Source organism: Conger conger, chromosome 18 (assembly GCF_963514075.1).
Source record: "Conger conger chromosome 18, fConCon1.1, whole genome shotgun sequence".
Classification (NCBI taxonomy): domain Eukaryota; kingdom Metazoa; phylum Chordata; class Actinopteri; order Anguilliformes; family Congridae; genus Conger; species Conger conger.
The window spans coordinates 10,686,762-10,706,484 of NC_083777.1; the positions used below are offsets into that span (position 1 = coordinate 10,686,762).

Genomic DNA, 19,723 nt, shown 5'->3' on the forward strand with positions numbered 1-19,723 from the left:
GGTCTTAGTCTTGGTAATGGATACAGAATTGTTTACAATATAAATTACATAAGATAATTTCCAGGAATCCTTTCAAAAATAATTTTCACGATGACCTTCTACATAGTTAAGCTCAGTGGTTCAAACTCGGTGCTGGGGCCCCCCTGTGTATGCTGCTTTTCATTCCAACCACAAGTGCAATCCCTGAATTTTAACGAGCTGTTAATTGGTCTTAATTAGAACCACTGGTTGCTATATTGTAACAGAAGAACCAGGGAAGTTGTATACAGCCTCATTAGATATTAACCAAATTAACTGTATTCAGAACCTGCAAGGATATGTTCCTGTATGTTTAGAAAACTAAAACAATTACATTGGTTTACTTTTCTTATGCGGTGATATACAATTATTTTCTCAGACATACCAAGAATACAAGCAAATGTGCGTGTCTGTGTGTAGGGTGTTCCTAAAAAGAAAGCACAGTTTACAATGGGATAATACAGACCATATGCACAGAAAATGCACAGAACTTTCAAATAGATCTATTCATTTCATTTAATATACAGTTTGTAGCTCTGAGAGCACCCAAAACCAAACAATTCAAATTATAGCGATATTTAATTAATCTTTAAAACAGTGGAGTAAAGGTATACCGTTTCAGTGACCCTGCATGAAATTTATTTTGGTACAGTTGCGGGCTCTAGATACATCTTCATCTAAAAAGCCACACATCACATGACCTGGAGCCAATTACAATACAAATCTAACAATCCCAAAAGTCCCGAATGGTCTGCTACTAGCACAGCATTCATCGAATCACACTGTAATCCAGATCAAAGGGTAAATGACTACAGTCAAGTCCGAAACCAAACAACCATATTTACTTTATTACCCCGATACAATACGGGTTAAGACTGAAGTGGAAAGAAATCTGGAAATACACGTTCCAGTTGTTTTAATTCAGATTTTTTTTTTTTTTTTTTCGCAGCCAGCACCAAACTCCTGTCAGATGTGTTACAGATATGAGGAGTAAACCGTGTGATAAATAGTGATGCGGCTTTGTGCTTGGGGACACAGCTGGCCCCCTGGGGCCCAATCACACAGAGGACAAACAGAGGGACAGTGCTGTACAGAGGGATATTGCACTCGAGCGCTACCGTGAGCCGCCGCGACTCTCAACAGAAACCTATGTAAAATAAATAAGTACCGGCTAATGCAGCTCTCCAGTTAACCAACAAGTGGATGGACAATTTTACATTCTACTTTTTGTTCTGTTGTGAGACTCTCTGAGGTAAAAAAAAAAAAAAAAAGCACTCAGTCTAATGAGATTTTTATCACCGTCATCAACGTAGTACCTGTCCTCAAGTGGTTTTGAGTGATGCCGCCCCCCTCTCCCCAGTTAATGTGAGAAACCTCATGCATTAAAGATGAAGAAAAGCTTTGGCTCGTCTTCACCTGAACTCCTTGGTTTCAGGACGACAGGTAGCTCGGCACGGCGGTTTCGCGGTTTTTCAGCGCACGGCCCGCGGCCTACAGTCAGTTAACCGACAAACTCTGGAGGTTCCCTCGCTCCCAGGAGCCTTTGCTCCGGTCTCCGGCGGCCGCCAGCCTTTGGCGTTTACCATTCGGCGCTGTCGTCAAGTGTCCCACACCTCTTATGCATCAGTCTTTCTGGACAGAGCCGCCCAACGGGAAGGCACAGTAGCTGTGAAAGATCAATCCTGTCGGTTTCGCGTGGAGAACTGACTCGACGCTCTTAAGCCTATGAGGTCTATTCATCATTAAGAGAAAGCGGTTTGCTGATCCGGAAGGATAATTTCCCCCCCGCACAGAATTTAGAGTAGAAACTCTTTAACCTACAGAAGAGCTAATATCCATATCAGTAGTAGTAGCATTTAACAGTAGTAAGTAGGACTAATAGCAGGAGCACTAAAAGATATGTAGTCCCTTGTTTAGCACTAATTTTCAACGACAACGGACAGTCATCTATTGATTCTTGTTAGTCAGCTACATAGAGCTTGTTCCTCAAATTTCAAACAATGCACATCGTTTGAGTTGGCCGCTCAAAACGTTAAAAGCATTCTACTTCTGTGGCACAATTAAAAAGTACCAGTAAAGCACAAAAAGAACTCAGCGAGATTTACGCTCAGCAAAGAACAGACAAACGTCAGTGTTATGCAAGAATGAATAAATGACACGTTATGACATTAATTGGCATGATATTTTCCCGCCACAAAAATATAACACCTCTTTTTGTAGCGGAAGTGGATTTTTACTTTCTCTGTTAGATAGGCAAACTCAAGATTATAAGACTAATCAATTGTTAAAGGAAAAACTGCGAATGACAGTCCTTAGTCAAGTGTCAAAGAGAAACGTGCAAGCTAAAGCAATCTTAATATATATCTCTTTTCTTTGTAGTGATTAAGCTTGAAAAAAATAACCTAATATTACTTAATAAGCATTAATTTGGCTCATTGAAAGAAAGCGTTGAAGGCCGCAGACAATTTTTCCCTTTTCTCTTTTAAATAAACGTCAAAACAAGGAAAAATTAGTGCAAGAGGTAAATGGTTCAATTTGATGCTCTAAACCAATAGCGGATGTCACACAAACTAATCCTTAAAGAGGCGGGGCCTGGCTTTCCCAAGTGCTTCTTGTGTGATCGAATCTATGATAACGTGGCACTGATAGCAAGTCCATTCTGCTCCACTTCGTGTTTCTTCACTGAGGACAGAAAAAACCTCTTCATTCACCAAGGCAACCAACGCCTGATGGCCAGGTTGCCAGGCAGCCAGGGTCAGCTTTCAGCGCCGGGCCTTTCCAGTGAAGCCAAGTCCAAGACAGACCGGATAAAAACAAAAAAATAAAACCCAAAAAAATAAAACCCAACAGCAGAACAGTCTGCGCATGCCTTTGAGTTGTGGAGGACCCAAACTCCCCGTCCGAAAGTGTGGCCCTCGCGTTGATTTGTGCGGCGTTCCCCTTCGCCAGTCGGGCCTGCTGCTAAGTGCCCTCGCACGGCTCTAAGAGGTCTGTGAGCTGCGGGCGTGGCCGTCGGGCCTCAGGGCTGGGGGGCGACTCAGGGGCCCCGACGGGACCTCCAGGGGGGGCCGCTCCGCCCGGTTCTCATACTCACTGCTGTCCTCTTCCTCCTCTTCCTCCTCCCCGTCCTCCCTGCCGGCGGCCTGTCTGTCCAGGGAGTCGCTGCTGGACCCGTCCCCGTTGCCCAGGTATTCCCCGCTGACCGAAGGGGAGGCGTGGCCCGGGGAGCCCACCGCCTGGGGCCGGGGCAGGAAGGCGGGGCGCGTCTCCGGGCGGAGCTCCACGTCCTCGTACGTGGGCGGGGCGTCTGAGGTGTCGGGTCTCTCCTGAGGGAACGCCATGCGGGACGGGAGCGAGGGGCTGGAGTCTTCCGCCCGCTCCGGCCTCTCCGCTGCTGCTGCGGCCTCCTGGAGTCCTGAGCAGGGAACGCAGAAGGATTAATCCCACACAGACGTGAGGAAGTACTATTTAACACAGTGTGGTCAGTGTGTGGAATAGCATAATGTAATGTTGGGTAATGTTGCAGAGGCAGAAACACTGGGGGTGTCATCACCAGGCTTGATACGCGTCCAAAATCTAGTTCATGGTAAACTAAGCATTAAGTACACTCTAGTGGTAAGAAAATTGCGAGCACTCTTGGGCTGAATGGCTTATTCTTGTCAGTATGCTACGCGTCATGCTACACACCATGCTAAGCATCATGGTTATACGTTGTGTTATGAAAATGCTGGGCTTGGAAACATGCCACGGAAATGTCAATATGTGAAATGTGAAAGTGAAAACGTAACGGAGGCGTCGTGAAGGACACACGAGACTGCGCCGGCGCTTACTTCTCTCTTCCTCCGCAGTCTTTCGTTTCCTGAGAGCTATTTCTTGTTTGAGTTTGTTCACTTCTTCCTGAACTTTCTCTTTCACACGTTCGCTCTGTTCCACCTCCCCGCACACGGCCTGCGACACAGAGACTGTTCAAAGCAACTTCCCAAGAGCTCAAGGAATTTCCCCTTGCTGAAAAATGTTACAGAGGACTGCAGGCAGACATGAATCACCCTCTAACTAAAGTACCTACATACCGCCACATGTTAAGAAAGGTAAAACCCTAAGTCACAATTAGTCCTGACCAATAATTAATACTTTTAAACTAGTCTAGTTCCTTATAAAAGCTGTAGCTATACTTGTGCAGTTTATTTGCCTACATAATATGCTTACATAATAAATATAATAAAGGGGACAATGTCAGTTTAATGAGGTGTAACTCACCTGAACTTTGTCTTGTAGCGCACTGTACACCTGGAAGATTGTTCTGATGTCCTTCATCACTCCATCCTTGTCAAAAAACTCTGCCCTGCAACATTCATTTTCAGAAATGTAACCGAAACGATTCTTCATTAATTTTATAGGCCCACAGCTTGACCAATGGCTGTACAACGTGTCACTAACTCCAGCAAATCCACTAGAAACACAATCCCTGGCTTGCACGATCAGACACACTTCCTCAAACCGGCATATAACATATGAAAAAGAAACAGCTCGTGACTTGAAACCAGCACCAACTCTTTCTGAAGCAACTTCTGAAAGCACTTTACTCAACCCAGCAGAATCCAGAAGGGGAGAGGCCAGGTCGTGGGGTCCGTGCCCAGGGCAGGACTGCTCAACACTGCCCAGAGTCCCGGGGTCACACCTGTGACCTCCAGCCGAAAAGCAGGGGGGCTCACTCACCCGTGTTCCTTGATGACCTTGGCGTAGTTCAGGGACGTGTTTGGCACGGAGGTGATCTTGTACTCCTGCTGGCTGGTGTTTCCCAGGTTGGGGATGCTGAGAGGAATTCTCTGGTTATACCTGCTGGGGGAGAGACACAGCTGAGTCTCCCACTATCCCCGGCTACAGACAAACTGTCAATCAAAAACAGTGTCTGATAACGCCATGGGCAGAAATGCGGAGGGATTATGCTATAAAATAAACACAAATAAACATTTCTGTGTACAGTCTGAATTCTCCCATCACAATCTCAGAAATCACTGATGGTGAACAGTGACAGCCTGCCTTTAACCTCCCTAAGGAAAGCATCCACAAAGGCTGGTCTTCCTTCTACGAGCAGATGTCTTTTTATCGACTCGGAGGTGAAACGGCTCACCCAAGCCAACAGCATCCCATGCGTTTGCGTTTAACCAGGTGAGGACGGCACTGAAATCTTGAAAAAAAAAAAAAAAAACCTTTCCCATTTACACCCCCGTTCTTAATCCGTTCGTTTACACAGCTGATCAAATTGAGAGATGCCGGCCTCTTCTCGTAAGACTATCAGCCTAAATCCTGACTTTTAATCACGTTAATAGAAGGCGATTTATTAAGATGCATCAGCAGCCTTGCAGAGAGCAGCAGGGAGAGGACACGACGGGCGGAGCGCCGATTTCTGTAATCCGTCCAAAAAAATGAGTGTCACCGCATGACCACCCCCATCTGCTTAAATCCAAGCGTGACTATGCGTCAGACACTCGGAAAAGAGGAGACTCGCATACTCACACACTCGCTTGACGCCACATAGGAAAATACATACAAGGTTTTGTTATCACAATGCCTATACCATGGCAATGAGAGCCAATGTCCTTAAAGCACCACCGCCTGTGTTTAAAATCAGGTTTAGCATAATGGCAGGCTTCCATCCATCCATTATCTGAACCCGCTTATCCTGAACAGGGTTGCAGGGGGCTGGAGCCTATCCCAGCATACATTGGGCAAAAGGCAGGAATACACCCTGGACAGGTCGCCAGTCCATCACAGGGCACACACACCATTCACTCACACACTCATACCTACGGGCAATTTAGACTCTCCAATCAGCCTAACATGCATGTCTTTGGACTGTGGGAGGAAACCAGAGTACCCGGAGGAAACCCACGCAAACACGGGGAGAACATGCAAACTCCGCACAGAGAGGCCCCGGCCGACGGGACATCAATACGACATGGGTGTATTCCTCTTCTACACAACCTAACTTCCACCTACCCGTGTTAAAAAATCTTTTATTGTTGAACTATATGAACTTATTGATGCTTCAAATAATACTTATTTCTAAAAGGTCTCTCAGTTGCACCGAATGTTCAATGTTTGTCATCCTTTTTGCACAGCAAAATAATAAAAACAATAACTCCCCGTACAGACGGCGAGTCGGTCAGACTTACCTGGCGCCGGGCCTGAAGAGCACGTACTCCAGCGCGTGCGTGGAGCTGTTGGCGGTGGAGATGAAGCTGAAGAGGAGGAAGACGAGGTCGGGCACGCCCAGGATCTGAGTCAGCTGCCTGTGGATGGTCAGCTCCCGGAAGGACATCTGCTGCTGGGTGTTCCGCCGGAAACGGTACCAGCCGATGACGTTCTGCCGGGAACGACACGACACGACATGACCGTTTGCTAGGGTTTTCGTGAAACGGACACGCTTCCTAGTACGGATTACAATTCCCACAGGAATGCCAGGTCCTACACAATATGTAGCCTTGCGAGATAAAGTAGCTTAAATTCACTTCTTTTTTTTTTTTTTAAGATATTTTTTAGGCCTTTTTCAGCTTTATTGGACAGTATATAGTATAGAGAGACAGGAAGAATGGGAGCGAGAGAGAGGGAAAGACATGTGACAAATGTAAGACGGTCGGATTCGAACCGCCAACGTCGCGGCTCGCAATGAGCATGCGGTCAGTGCTCTACAGGCTGCGCCACCGAGACACCCCTTAAATTCACTTCTAATTTCCTGTAGTAAATGCAATTATATTGCAATGTGGTGCTTAACTGTGTGTGCATTTAAAACAAAGCAAACAAGCCAAAAAAAAGAAAGAAAAAAAAAAGGGAATTGTGAAACTGACACAGGTTTGTGTCCAGGCCAAACACGCCTCTGCTGGGAAGGCTACTACACAGTCAACACGAGCGGGGACTCAAAGCACACCTTCAGACAACAGGTAGGACTTACTTTCCTTCTTTCTTTGAGGATTCTGTTGAGACTCTCTTCGTTAATTTTACCTGCGTAGTCATAAAAGCTGGAACAAAACAGAAAAATCAATATTCCCATCATGTAGGCCTTACTGATATCCTGGCCTGGCAGAACCATTGCAAAGGGTCAGAAAAATTTCAGGTAAACTTTCTGAAAGTCCCAGAAAACTTTTCCCACGGAAAGATTCCACTTTGAATTGATTCCATTTTCAATATTCCCAAAATGTTGCAACTGTAATTGGCGGTCTAATCAGCTGGATAGAGTTTTCGATTAGTTGGATGACTCAACAGACAGAAAATTACTGACACAACATGCATAACGGAACCTCTATAATATCTATAGTAATAATTAAAATATGAATCTAGAAAAGACAGAATCAGCAAATCACCTAAAAGCAAAAAGACTTATCAGGGGGATTTATTTTAGAAATAAACCTGAAGCCATGATGAAATGGTGAGTCAGTTACAATCTCAGTGCTGCAAGAAACCTCCTTTAAACTATTCTGTTGTTGGAAAAAATACTCTTACCTAAATAGATGTGTACAAGGCTCATGGTTCTGGATTTCTGTGAAGAAAAGATTCATTTTGAGTTTGGATTTTAGACATGCCAGGCATATCACAACAAGTTTGACAGTCAACACCTTGAAATCACTGCAGATAATACATGGCTTCCCTAAAGGCTACCCTCAAAGAGCATAGTCATAATGATGCAATACAGGCATGAACTCCAAAGCTCTTCAAATATTGTTACTGGAGTTCAGGGAAACCTGCAACAAAACTACAGTAACACAAAAAGCCTGAGAATAAATCTTCAAAAATGATATTCATCCTTTATTTAAAGCAACGCTCATCCCTTCCCTGTAACATTCCGACCTTCCTTTCCATCACACATCAGTTGACCAATGGGGCTGTGAGTAAACAACACCAGACAAACGCCCCCTGCTCACTGTATCCCTCCCTCCCTGACTGACACTGACCGATTATGCAAAACCCAGTGGGACTCAGTCACTGTGCCCCTGTTCCAGTCAGAACTGACACTGCCCTGTAAGGCTAAGAGTCTCAGTGCCCTGCTACAGTCAGAACTGACACTGCCCTGTGAGGCTAAGAGTCTCAGTGCCCTGCTACAGTCAGAACTGACAATGCCCTGTAGGGCTAAGAGTCTCAGTGCCCTGCTACAGTCAGAACTGACACGGCCCTGTGAGGCTAAGAGTCTCAGTGCCCTGCTACAGTCAGAACTGACACGGCCCTGTGAGGCTAAGAGTCTCAGTGCCATGCTACAGTCAGAACTGACACTGCCCTGTGAGGCTAAGAGTCTCAGTGCCCTGCTACAGTCAGAACTGACACGGCCCTGTGAGGCTAAGAGTCTCAGTGCCCTGCTACAGTCAGAACTGACACTGCCCTGTGGGGCTAAGAGTCTCAGTGTCCCTGTTACAGGCAGAACAGACACGGCCCTGTGAGGCTAAGAGTCTCAGTGTCCCTGTTACAGGCAGAACAGACGCGGTGACAATGACAATACGAACATTATTCAGGAACACCACTATAGTCCACCACCACATGTTTAAGCCTGTCACACAACAGGGTGCACAACATCAGTGACAAGACTGCCAAATGCAAATCTGCAGATTAAGCTAGTTTTATTTAACAGGATATCCTTCCTAACCCTTGTTATTTTTGTCAAATTTAATGAGACATTTCATAAATATATGTAATTATATATTTTTATATTGCAATATCTAAAAATTACATTATGCATTTTCCCCATATAGTGTCGCAATATCTTTATTAGCCATTTAATTTCAATATGTTGCTGTACTTTTCCATTTCTTTAAGGTACAAAACGCTGTTGACCCCACACAACTCACACAAAACCAAAAAACAAGTGTCCAGTAGAAGAATGAAAGTCCTTACCTACTACTTGAACAAATTCTGTGTTGCTGATCTGTGAATCGTTGATGCTAAAAGTCTCCTCTTGTCTTACTTCTCCCAACAGAAAGCCTTCCTACAAAAAAACAATAATAACATATTGAAAATGATACATTAACTATGAACATGAACACCGACAGGCGCAAACGAGAATGCATTCAAATGCATTTTCGTCAGCATTTGTAGCAAGAAAGGCCTGTAGCCTTCACATACCATGCTTCTACTGCTGCTGCTGAAAATGATGCTGGTGGCCAGTAGGGGGCACTCTTCCCTCAGTACTAAATAAAATGAAGCGTCCCCCATACCATACAGCAGAAGATAGCATCCTTAGGATGAGATACCTAGTGTGATGCCACAGTTTGAAAGGAGTAGGAGAAAAGGGTAAAGCTCTCCAAAAAGCTTGCTCTCAGCATCTGACTTCATCACCCCCTACATCTCTGACTATCTACAGGGATCATCCAATAACTGGTTTTCCACCCTCCCTTTACCTGGGGGTCAGGTGTGAGGACAGTCTGGTCAATCAGTAGTACTAATTGTTCAGTAAATTACCTGAGAGCAAAGAAAAGCAGGGCCAGATGTGGATTTGAGGGCCAGATTTGATGATCCCTGACCTACACACGACCCTTGGATTCCCTACCCACGTTGATTCCCTGGGTCATGAATGAAAATGAGACCTCAAAAAACCATTGGGACTTTTATTTGTTTCTTCGTATTCAGTAATTGTCATGAAGTATTAGGAGATTAGAAAAAAGATTAACTGGTTTCCCATGTCACCGAGGCTGCTCAAGGAACTCAGAAAATATTATGGAAATGGTCAGGTCAAAAATGCCAGATTTCAATTTTTTTTTTTTTTGCTTAATCAACTTTGTTTAGTTTTGTGCTTTTGTGACATTAATTAACCCAGTTCCTTTCAACTTAAGTGGCCTATGATGACAGCATTTCATTTATCAACCATAGAACATAAATATGCGACTGGTAAAAAAATATTGAGAAACATTTAAACAGTGCAGTAAAATAGTTGCTTTCAGTGAAATATAATACATTTGCTGCAACAAAAATGTTTCAATATATAGTATTACAGTATGTCTAAGTATTAGCTTATGCATTTCCCAAAACCAATGCACTAGCATTTTTTCTACTTTTTTAGACATGAAAAGAATGTGGACAAGCAAGATACAGCCTCCAACCCATGACCAGTCATGCTGGTTAAATCATGCCAGTCTACATGGAGCTACATACTGTTATGCAGTCATGTACATATACACATAATCACATTAATCAAATCTAGAGTTGGGTAACCGCTTGAAGAAAGAAAAAAAAAAAAGAAAGGAAAAAAAGAAAAAAAAAGAAGCATCGATATGGTCAATCGTCAAGCTAGCTTGCCACCACATCAAGGTATGCAGCCAAGCCAAAGGGAAGTTCTTAGCACCAGCTAGCAATAGCTTCTAACAGGACAACCAAGCGCACCCCAGGCAACATAGCTAACCGCACACAACCAAGGCTAACTTGCACTTTAGCAGGACATAACCGTACACCCCCAGGTTAACTTAGCTACACTGAACAGGACATAGCTGTGCAAGACCGAGGCTACATTTTAACGGACATAACTGTGCACAACAGACTAATATACAATTTAACAAGACATAACCGTGCAAGCCCCAGGCTAACATCACAAAACAGTACACATCCCGGGCTACACTTTAACAGGCCATAACCTTGCATAACCTAGCAAACTTCATCCTGGCTGCTAGGCTGGCTAGCGTAGCACCTTGTAAAATGCCTAACTCGAATTAATTACTTGTCAGCTGACTTCTTGTTGAAATCTTAAACATGCAAGTTAACAGTTAGCTGGTTAGCCGCATATACAACTAGCTGAAATTAACAACTAAACTATTACTTTGTCGCTAGAAAAGTTACTGTCACTAGTTAATTAACGTCAGACCGCTGATCAACAAGAATACCGACAGGACACTTATCTCCCATCTCAGCTCGTTAGCTAGATTGCTAACTGTGTAGCTAGCAGGCTAGCTCTGTCACTATGTCAGGTGCAGGAAGATGACACTGAGGAAACTCGATTGCGTCCAACCGTGACGGGTGGAATTACCAAATAGATCAAACAATTAAATGTAGTCTCCTCAGTCTTAAAAAATGTGTTTTTGGTACTTACGTGGTCGGAGTTGCTGTTTGCGCTGTGGTAACACACAGAACTGAAAGTGTAACCCGAAATGGAAGCCGCCATGATGAAAACATCCCCACCTGTCCCACAATCCCCTTATGCTGCATGACTACTTGCGTCACAAACATCCGGAAGGAATGGCGTCGCTGGGAAATGTAGGAAGAACAGCGTCCAAAAGTACTAAGATTTGAATTTAATAGTTTAATCTAATGTTTGTCTAATCTCATGATTTCGAATTCATGCAGGTAACACGTCAAATCTAGAAGTATTATACATAATTAAGTTGATACATTGTGCTTATCCTAATTAAGCTATATTCAACATAACCATTATGCTTTTGACATAATAAATAAATGTCGAAATAAATGTAGCAATTACAAATTTTGTTCATGTGGTTTTAGGTGAATCCGATCATTTTCATTTTATTCCATGAATACCTTAGTTAGCGAGAGAGTAAAATGTGTATTTTGCTGCACTGTAACGTTAAATCTTTATAAACTTATTAACTTTTTGCTGTTGTGTTTTTGTGCAACAGAATTGTCCACTTTGGCATCCCGTACAAAACGCTAGCGTAGCTTACTTGTCAGTATGGATTCCAACGGGGTTCCACATGGCAATCAGGATACGACGAAAAATTACGAAGAACAAGATCTGGAACAGGACTTCAGGTCTTCAGAACTAGGAACAAAACAATAGTGAGTACTTTTTTATTACCATTCGCCCATACCCGCATAACTAGCTAAAGCTTTGCAAATAGCGCTATTGTAGGTTAAGCTAGCAAGCAACTGCATTGGATTTCTTTGCTGGGGGCATGCAACGTTACAGTTATACTCATGCTTTGGTCTGTAAATATTTTGTAATATAACAGCGTCATCTAGTTGCTAGTACCCTTTTCCCGTCCGCAATGCGAGTTGGCTACCTAGATGACATAGCTTGCACTAGTAACTTTACTTTAAGCAGGCGATACACATTAGCAGTAGCTAGATTGGTTCACCAGCTGATAACTGAATTTGGAAGCGCTAACTAAAAGTAGTCTTGACATGTATTTGCTGTCTCTTTAGTTGGGATGGTGCCTACCAAAGAGAGTTACGGACCTACAAAGACATCGGGGATGTTGGAGAAATATGGTAAGTTCCCTCGCTAATAGTTATTTATTAACATATTGATGTCAAGATTAGTTTAATTGCTCAAACAAATTATTAGTGATCGGTATCTGGAAGCTAACGGCGGTCCAAATAAAGAATACTGCTATAGCTACAGTAGGCTACATTTTCATAGGTTAACAAACAATACAGATGAGCATTTATATTGGTATGGACCTATAACTACTACCTGAGCACATTGATTTGCAAAGCTGTTTTTGCAGGTTCGGTGAGGAGAGCATGAACCGTTTGATCAAATTTCTAAGGAAAGAAAACGTCGAAACTGATGCTGCCATACTCGACGTTGGAACGGGGAACGGAATTCTTCTTGTTGAATTGGTATCATTATGACATTTTTTGCAATTTTCCCTTGCTTTAAATCACATTTAGTTTAGATTATATCGCAGGTAAATATAGAAATAATTGAGCTACATTGTCAACTGTAAATTACTTCTGCCTGGTAGTTTTGTTTTGTGCCATGACAGGAAACCATCAGGATGACTCAAGATCAGTATTATATTGTGAGTTAACATATGTTGTAAATTTCAGTTTAAGCCAACTGTGGAAATATGTTTCCTTTTCATTTCAGGCTAAATCTGGATTCACAAACCTTACTGGCATAGATTATTCTGCAGCTGCAGTAGAACTGGCCAAAAATGTACTGGAACAAGAGGGTCTGTCCAATGTGAAAGTTATGGTAGGTCCATGCTGAAATATTGTCATTCCTCTATTTATAAACAGAGGTCCCATTCTTTATCGGAATAATTGGGTTGGTAATTGGGATCAGTAAATTGGAATATCTCCTAAAATAGAAGTTTTGTGTGAAGTGGTTTTACCAACAAATTGCATCCACAAATTTTCTTCAATGTAGAGTCTGCATAATTATATGCGGACTAAATAACTGTGTGTCACTTTGCATTTAGACACTAGGAACTGTGGTTAAAAATGGAAGCGTGTGGTAGGAAAATAATAGCATTTCATATGACCTGCATTCCTACACATAAAGTACACATTGCCTGGAGTTGTAATGTGCTGCAAATGTGTTCATGGAGGCAAAGCTTGTTCCGCAAGTTAACAGTTGGTGGCAGTCTTGGTCTTTGACTAAGATTATTGTTGAACTCATAACAGTTGAATATTCCTGTGTTACTTACTTACTCCATATTACAATCAAAACAGAGGATGGGGGTTACTAAGAATTTTGTGTGTATTTGCCTATTTGTTCTCTTGATGTGCAGTTGTCATAAATGTACAGATGGGTGAGCAATTATCCATTGAAAGAATTGTGAGTATGCCATGACCTGTAGATATTAGTGAAACCCTTGCATACTAGAGCCCCTTCCATTTGCATCTGGACTGTGTAGCAAGCCACCCTACGTTTGCTCCATATTAAGTGGCCAGCAGCAAGCAGTACAATTCATCTTTCAGAGCAGTGATGTGTGCGTGTGTGTGTTTAGTGGGGGGGTTGGTCGGCGGTTGGACGAGCCTTCCGTGTTTGCGCTAGGTTTTGGGGGAAGCGCAGGAAGCTGCAAATTGTGCCCTGTGAAATCGGGCCAGCCCTCCGCCTCCAGCACAGTCGTGGCCCCTGTATTCTGTGGTGTGCGTTTTCTGGAGTTCACCCTCAATCCTCACGGCGTTGGAGCGTGCGGTTCACCCACTCCCGGCCGGCGCAGCGTGTATCCTGCCCGGCCGTGGCGTTCCCCCTTCCTCCAGGAAAGAGTGCTGGGGTTTGGCAGTGTGGCAGCAGGGTAAATATTGACCGTGGTCGGGTGGTCGAGCTGGGGGACCATGCCCTGTGGCGTCTTGGCGCGTGGCTAACAGAGCTGCAGTGTGTATCTCCGTCCTAAAGTATCGCGCCCCCGACTCACCGGAGAGGAAATGCGGCCTGCCCCCCTCTGGGCTGGGGGAGAGACCTGGGCCGTCCTGGGCTAGGACTGTGGGGCTTTGACTGTTCCTATTGCCAGCCTGTTAAAATCCAGTCAGGTGTGGGGATCATGGCTGGTACTGTGGTATAACAGTTGGGGTTCTGGACTAGTAACCTATAGGTTGCAGGCTTGATTTCTGTCCTGAAATTTTCTGTCCTGATGTTTAAATCCATACTGTGTGACAGAACAAAATGTGTCAGCTGTGTGTAAGTTGCTCTGTACGACAGGGTCAGCTAAATGTAATTTGTCCAAACTGAATGCAAGGATGTGTGTGAACTCCCTATCCCAACATCTGCCCGTTTCACTCAAGTTTGAGTCTTTCGAGCATTTTTCATGTGATCTGGTTCCAGTTTCAGGTGTGAGTAACAGGTGTGGCTGGTTTTGTTTAGAGCTTGAAAAAAAAAGCTATACCAAAATAAAATCTCAAATCAAATGAAAGGTTTTTTACCTTTCGTGTATTTATAAAAACATAAGGCATAGAGAGCACTGGCTCATAATACCCCCATGGTAAAATACTTCCGGTTTTGTAAAATGTCAGAATTATAGGCAAACATCTATTCAAATGTATTCTGTTACTAGTGATATACCAATAATCGGTGGCCAAAATTTTATATTTATATCCATGCATAAAGCATGAACAGCAAAGTAGGGCTGATTTGAAACAAGGAGATGCTGTAGCTGTTAATTGAGTCTGTGTATCAACCAATTAAACAATTGACATGTATGCATCCATTTTTAAAAAGATGTGTTCAATGATGTTCTGTTTAAAGGTTTAAAGTGAGGTGCAGTTTATGAATGGACATTTCAAGGATGTTCAGCTTGTTGGTTATAACATCCACATGAGGATTACCGTTTCTGTCTGTCTGTTTTTCAAAGGAGGTGGATTTCTTGAGTTGTCCTGCGAACCTGACCGGATTTGACGTGTGTATGGACAAGGGCACTTTCGATGCCATCAGTCTGAACCCGGACAGCACTGTGGACGGGAAGGCGCACTACCTGAAGGCCCTGCAGTGGGCGCTCCGCAAGGGAGGCCTCTTTGTCATCACTTCCTGTAACTGGACCAAGGAGCAGTTGCTACACTTCTTCAAACAGGGTGGGTGTTTTGTTTTGTTTTTTTCCAGGAAAGAATAATTTAATTAAGCAGTAATATAGACTATGACAACAATGACACTATGGACTTCAGTGACAGACTGCTCACTGACTGCACACTGCAGGAATCAAATAGCCAATTGCTTGCAACCATTTATTTTCTTTATTGCTATTGTAGCAATGGAAGAAAGTGTAATATTTGCTTATATAAAGTTAAGGAAAATGCACTTTTGGGTGTTCAATTTAAGCACGTGTACTGCCTGAGTCTGACACAGTGGTGATACTAAACTTACTGACTTTCCTGGAGGTGTTTTTGGCATTTGTATGAGAATGGTACATTCAGGAGTGCTGAAAGCAAACATTCAGCTGCTGTAACCTTCAGTAACACCCAAGTTTCTGTTGGCACAGGAGCAAAGATCTCCTGAACACAATCTGTCAGCCTGACAGTCTCTGCCTGTGAAGGGTTCAGTGGTATGAAACGCATGTAGCTCTGGTGGACTCGCAGTTTCTGTGTATAGGCTAGTGCTGTAGTTCATAAGAAATGTCATGGAAACTTTTCCCGACGCAATGATGAACTGTTCCAGAGAGTGGTGCAATGTTCTGACATTGAGCCAGATGTCTTCTGGGTAAAGGTTGTCTGACAGGCATGTCCTTTGTGCCCCTAATGCTTGGTTTTTGTTGACTCCTTGAAGAATTCGAGTTCCATCAAGAGCTGCCCACGCCCAGCTTCATGTTCGGAGGGAAGACCGGCCACAGCGTGACAGCCTTGGTCTTCAAACGTCTGCACTGAGCGCCGCCACGTTACGCCAGGATCTGCTGTCAGTTTCCATGGATATTTCAGTAAAAACATTCATGTGTGAGACCTGGTGCCTCTAAACGATGAAGAATGAGGTTTGCGGTGCCTAACGGGCATTTATTTATGACAGTCACATGTGTGCCCACACACACGGATAGACATTTTTTTTATGTTTCTGTAAACCTAATGTTCTGCAATGTTCTTTGTAGAAATGTTTCAGTTTCTTGTTATGGCAAGACAACAACAGGTAGGTGGATTTTCAGTCCAGGAACAATACTTTTCGATAGATTTACACCGTCTCACTGCCATTTATAATGACCTTTTATTCAATTTTACACTTTGTATTCAGGGTACCATCTCTGAATTATACACAGTAATAATGCTATTTCATAAAATTTGCAAAGGGGTCAAGTTAAGCAGGCGAACAGGAGATTTTAACAGTTCTTTAATATTACTAAAAAAGTTTGACTATACCTGGGATTGCCCTGGTGCTACAAATACCAGAGTTGGACATTCTGCTGCTGTGCATGTTTAGACATCCATAGTGCAGGTGAAAGACGTTGCAAACTGCAATTGTGCCTCCAGTCTCTGAACCAAACAATAGTATTGATGGGGGAAAAAAATAGTACATATAATGGTCACAAGAAGCAATGTTGCCAGGTCAGGGTTCAACGATAATGTTTGCCAGGGGCAAGTGCAAACAGGTATTGAACAAGTGAAATGTCAGGGCTGTTCAGGGCTGATTCACAGTTCAGCAAGTGCAAGTCTCCATTTGGCACCACTAAATGAGCGCAGAAGCTGAGTTGTGAGAGGGAAAATAAGACCAGCACCACGTTGTGTTGTGAGACTCCCGACCAATCAGAGATCTGGAATGTTTGGTCACTATCTGTCACTGTTTACGTAAATTATTGATTGTTGTCAATTCCTAAATCTCTAATACCTAATCTCAGATGACTCCTCTTGTAACAATCTTCTATTTTTGAGGTTGTTGTTTTGTCTTCCTAAATCTGAATATACCAGATAATAAATAACTTCAATATTATTATGGACGCTTTGTGGTTTTTTATTATCTTCATGTCACAGCTAACCTTTGCCTTAGCTGAGCAAGTAGGCTATGGCAATCAGAACTTAGTTTAAGTAGATTTCTTAACATGCCTAACTGGGAAAGTGTGAAAAATTCATGCTGAACTGTGCATGTAATACCCAATATCAGCTCATCTTATTTCACTAAGATCTAAGATAAGTATGGGCTCCTGACTCAGAAGTATTTCCCTTTAGATCAGAAGTGCACAACTCCGGTCCGAGAGGGCTGGTCTGCATACTGGTTTTTGTTCCAACCGATTGCCTTGTTTTCAATTTGGTCTATAAATTACCCTGGTTCAAGTCTGTACTTGAGCACAGTAAAATCATTAGGATACATCTGCAGTCTGCAGTTGTAGCCGGTACTCATACACTTGTCAGATAAGATGATTGAGTCAATTCAATAATTAAGACCAGAAGTTGACAAAATCCTGAAACGGATTGTCCCTTGATATGCACCCCTGCTTTAGATGCTGCAGACATAGCCTGTGTCTGTACCTCTGCCCGTCATGAGAGAACAGTAGGTGGTAGTGTTGTTCTGTCATCCTCCATTATCAGGAAGGTAAATTGCATTTCCTCTCTTTGACTTCTGTACTCTCTTTGTGTCAAAACTTCCGTTCTGTCGCTAAAAGTTTTTTTTTTTTTTTTTTTCATTCCTAAACTCTGTGGTATGCGGGTAATGGTATCCAGACCCATTGCTTCCTTTTCAGTAACCATTCATTGCTTTTACAATTGTAATAAGAGGGCGTTTGTAGAGTATTGTTAAAGTATTTAGCATGGGTGTGCTGGGGGATTGATGCATTGGAAGTTTAACAGGTCATCACACATGGATTCATTCATTTACAGAGGATTGGTTTTTCAAACTGCATTTGGGTGGCATTGATTTTTAAATATCTTTATCAATATACTTCATGCAAGAAACCATTTGTTTAAAGATGTACATTTGTTGTTAGCCTTATAAGCTACAAACTAAAGCTTATTTTCATTAATATAATCTATTTCCCAGTTGGTCTTGTCAACCCGAAATTACAGGTGCATAAAACTGAAAACCATATTGTGGGATTCATTGCAAAATGCTGATTGTCAATTTGCAATAAGTTCCAGCTTTTGAACCTGAATGCCAGCTGGCTAATTTACAAGTTTCTGACCACATATTATGTTCTAAGATCTTATTAGCCTGTAAATTGTCATTTTTGTTTATATCTGTACAAAAATGACATATATATATTTTTTGTTGTTCTTTGGAACACGTGGCTAATTTCACAGACATAGATTAAACCTAGTCCTAGATTTATTTCAATTTTCAATGGCGATTCCCGACACAAAACTCAAGTTAGTCCAGGACTAAGATTAATCTATGTCTGTGGAACTGTCCCATTGTTATTTGATGAATTATCTCCATTAAATTGAAGCTTCTGGCAGAGATCAAAGCAATCTTATGAGGGGTGTGAGTTGTCCTTAAAGTGGCCAGTTATCACATTTTGTTATCTGCAATGCAGTTCAACCTTTTTAAAAGCATTTTAAAGTACAGTTTTGGTCCTATAAAATCCAAACTCCATGGCTCAGCTTGCAGCACTCCCACAACGGTCAGATTTCCAGTAGGTAATTTGATGGAAACGTTGCTTTTCCACCATGCAGTGCATCAAACAGTAATTGAATGGCATTCAGGATGTGGAATTGCATGTGATTTCCGAAGTCAGTACCTCATAAATCACTCAACCACCACTCAGAAATGGAATCTGGGCTGATGGCCTAGTAGGAACCTTCTTTGCAGGGACTTGCTGTTGAGTAAACACATGCACGATGCTTGGAGAATTGCTAACTGGAAATTTACAAGTTAGACTGGAAGACTGGAAATTCCCCTTGATCACCTGACCTCTATGAAACTGAACAAGTAGCCAGTAAGTTTGACATGCACACACATTGAACTGTTTGGCTGTGTTTTATGACATGCATTACAATATGCTGTAAATATTGGTGAGATGTAACAATGATGTTCTCTTCTCAGTACTGTGGTGTGTAGATTGTCAGAAATTCCACATTATAAAATGGCTATTTTCTGCTGGAGAGTAGTTCCAGTCTTATTATTTTGACTCCTTGTTATGTTATAAATATGCTTTGTGTCACTTGTTAGGCAAATTAGTGATTAATGTGCAACAGTATTATTGTACATGATAATAATGCAATTGTAAAATGTAGGCCGATTATTATTGTTTATGAAGTTCCTAAAACTCACTGAAGCAAAGCTATGCTGTTGGCACTCGTGTGAAGCCTACACTTTCATCCACTCACGGCCATTTAAAATTACTGGAGAGCTGACGCTTCGGTTAGCTCTGAACTCATACGCCATGAATACAGCGCTTTCTTTTCATTCTCAAGTGTGATATTTATGTTTCCCATTATGTATCCAAGGAAACTGTTAGAAACATCTTAATACGATTTTCGAGGACTGATTGAATTACTTGCGCAAGCAGCTGTGCCGTTTTCCAGGGTACTGGAGCCAGTATGTGTGTAGACGTACAATCAAGCGTGAATCTACAATGTACTTGTATCTCGTTGATTTATTCGTCTTGAAGTGCTGATGCGCGTAATTTGTAAACTATTT

The 19,723-nt window shown here is 42.6% G+C and overlaps 2 protein-coding genes across 4 annotated transcripts; one reads left to right on the forward strand and one right to left on the reverse strand.

The window, feature by feature from the left end:
* Positions 1-516: 516 nt before the first annotated feature.
* Positions 517-11,226, reverse strand: abraxas2 (abraxas 2, BRISC complex subunit). 2 transcript variants are annotated; one of them, XM_061228450.1, is made up of 9 exons: positions 11,081-11,226; positions 8,899-8,989; positions 7,519-7,555; positions 6,971-7,037; positions 6,195-6,385; positions 4,735-4,854; positions 4,276-4,360; positions 3,849-3,966; positions 517-3,433 (listed from the first exon to the last, which is right to left on the reverse strand). In XM_061228450.1, the coding sequence occupies exons 1-9, from the start codon at positions 11,150-11,152 to the stop codon at positions 3,000-3,002; spliced, it is 1,215 nt and encodes a 404-aa protein (XP_061084434.1). In that variant the 5' UTR covers positions 11,153-11,226; the 3' UTR covers positions 517-2,999. The 2 variants fall into 2 exon arrangements, with proteins under 2 accessions (XP_061084434.1, XP_061084433.1); XM_061228449.1 differs by having other exon boundaries at positions 4,735-4,857.
* eef1akmt2 (EEF1A lysine methyltransferase 2) lies at positions 11,176-17,080 on the forward strand. Of its 2 annotated transcripts, none has more exons than XM_061228452.1 (7): positions 11,176-11,266; positions 11,625-11,784; positions 12,151-12,216; positions 12,456-12,570; positions 12,821-12,928; positions 15,030-15,246; positions 15,935-17,080. In XM_061228452.1, the coding sequence occupies exons 2-7, from the start codon at positions 11,678-11,680 to the stop codon at positions 16,030-16,032; spliced, it is 711 nt and encodes a 236-aa protein (XP_061084436.1). In that variant the 5' UTR covers positions 11,176-11,266; positions 11,625-11,677; the 3' UTR covers positions 16,033-17,080. The 2 variants fall into 2 exon arrangements, with proteins under 2 accessions (XP_061084436.1, XP_061084437.1); XM_061228453.1 differs by having other exon boundaries at positions 11,199-11,334.
* Positions 17,081-19,723: the final 2,643 nt, after the last annotated feature.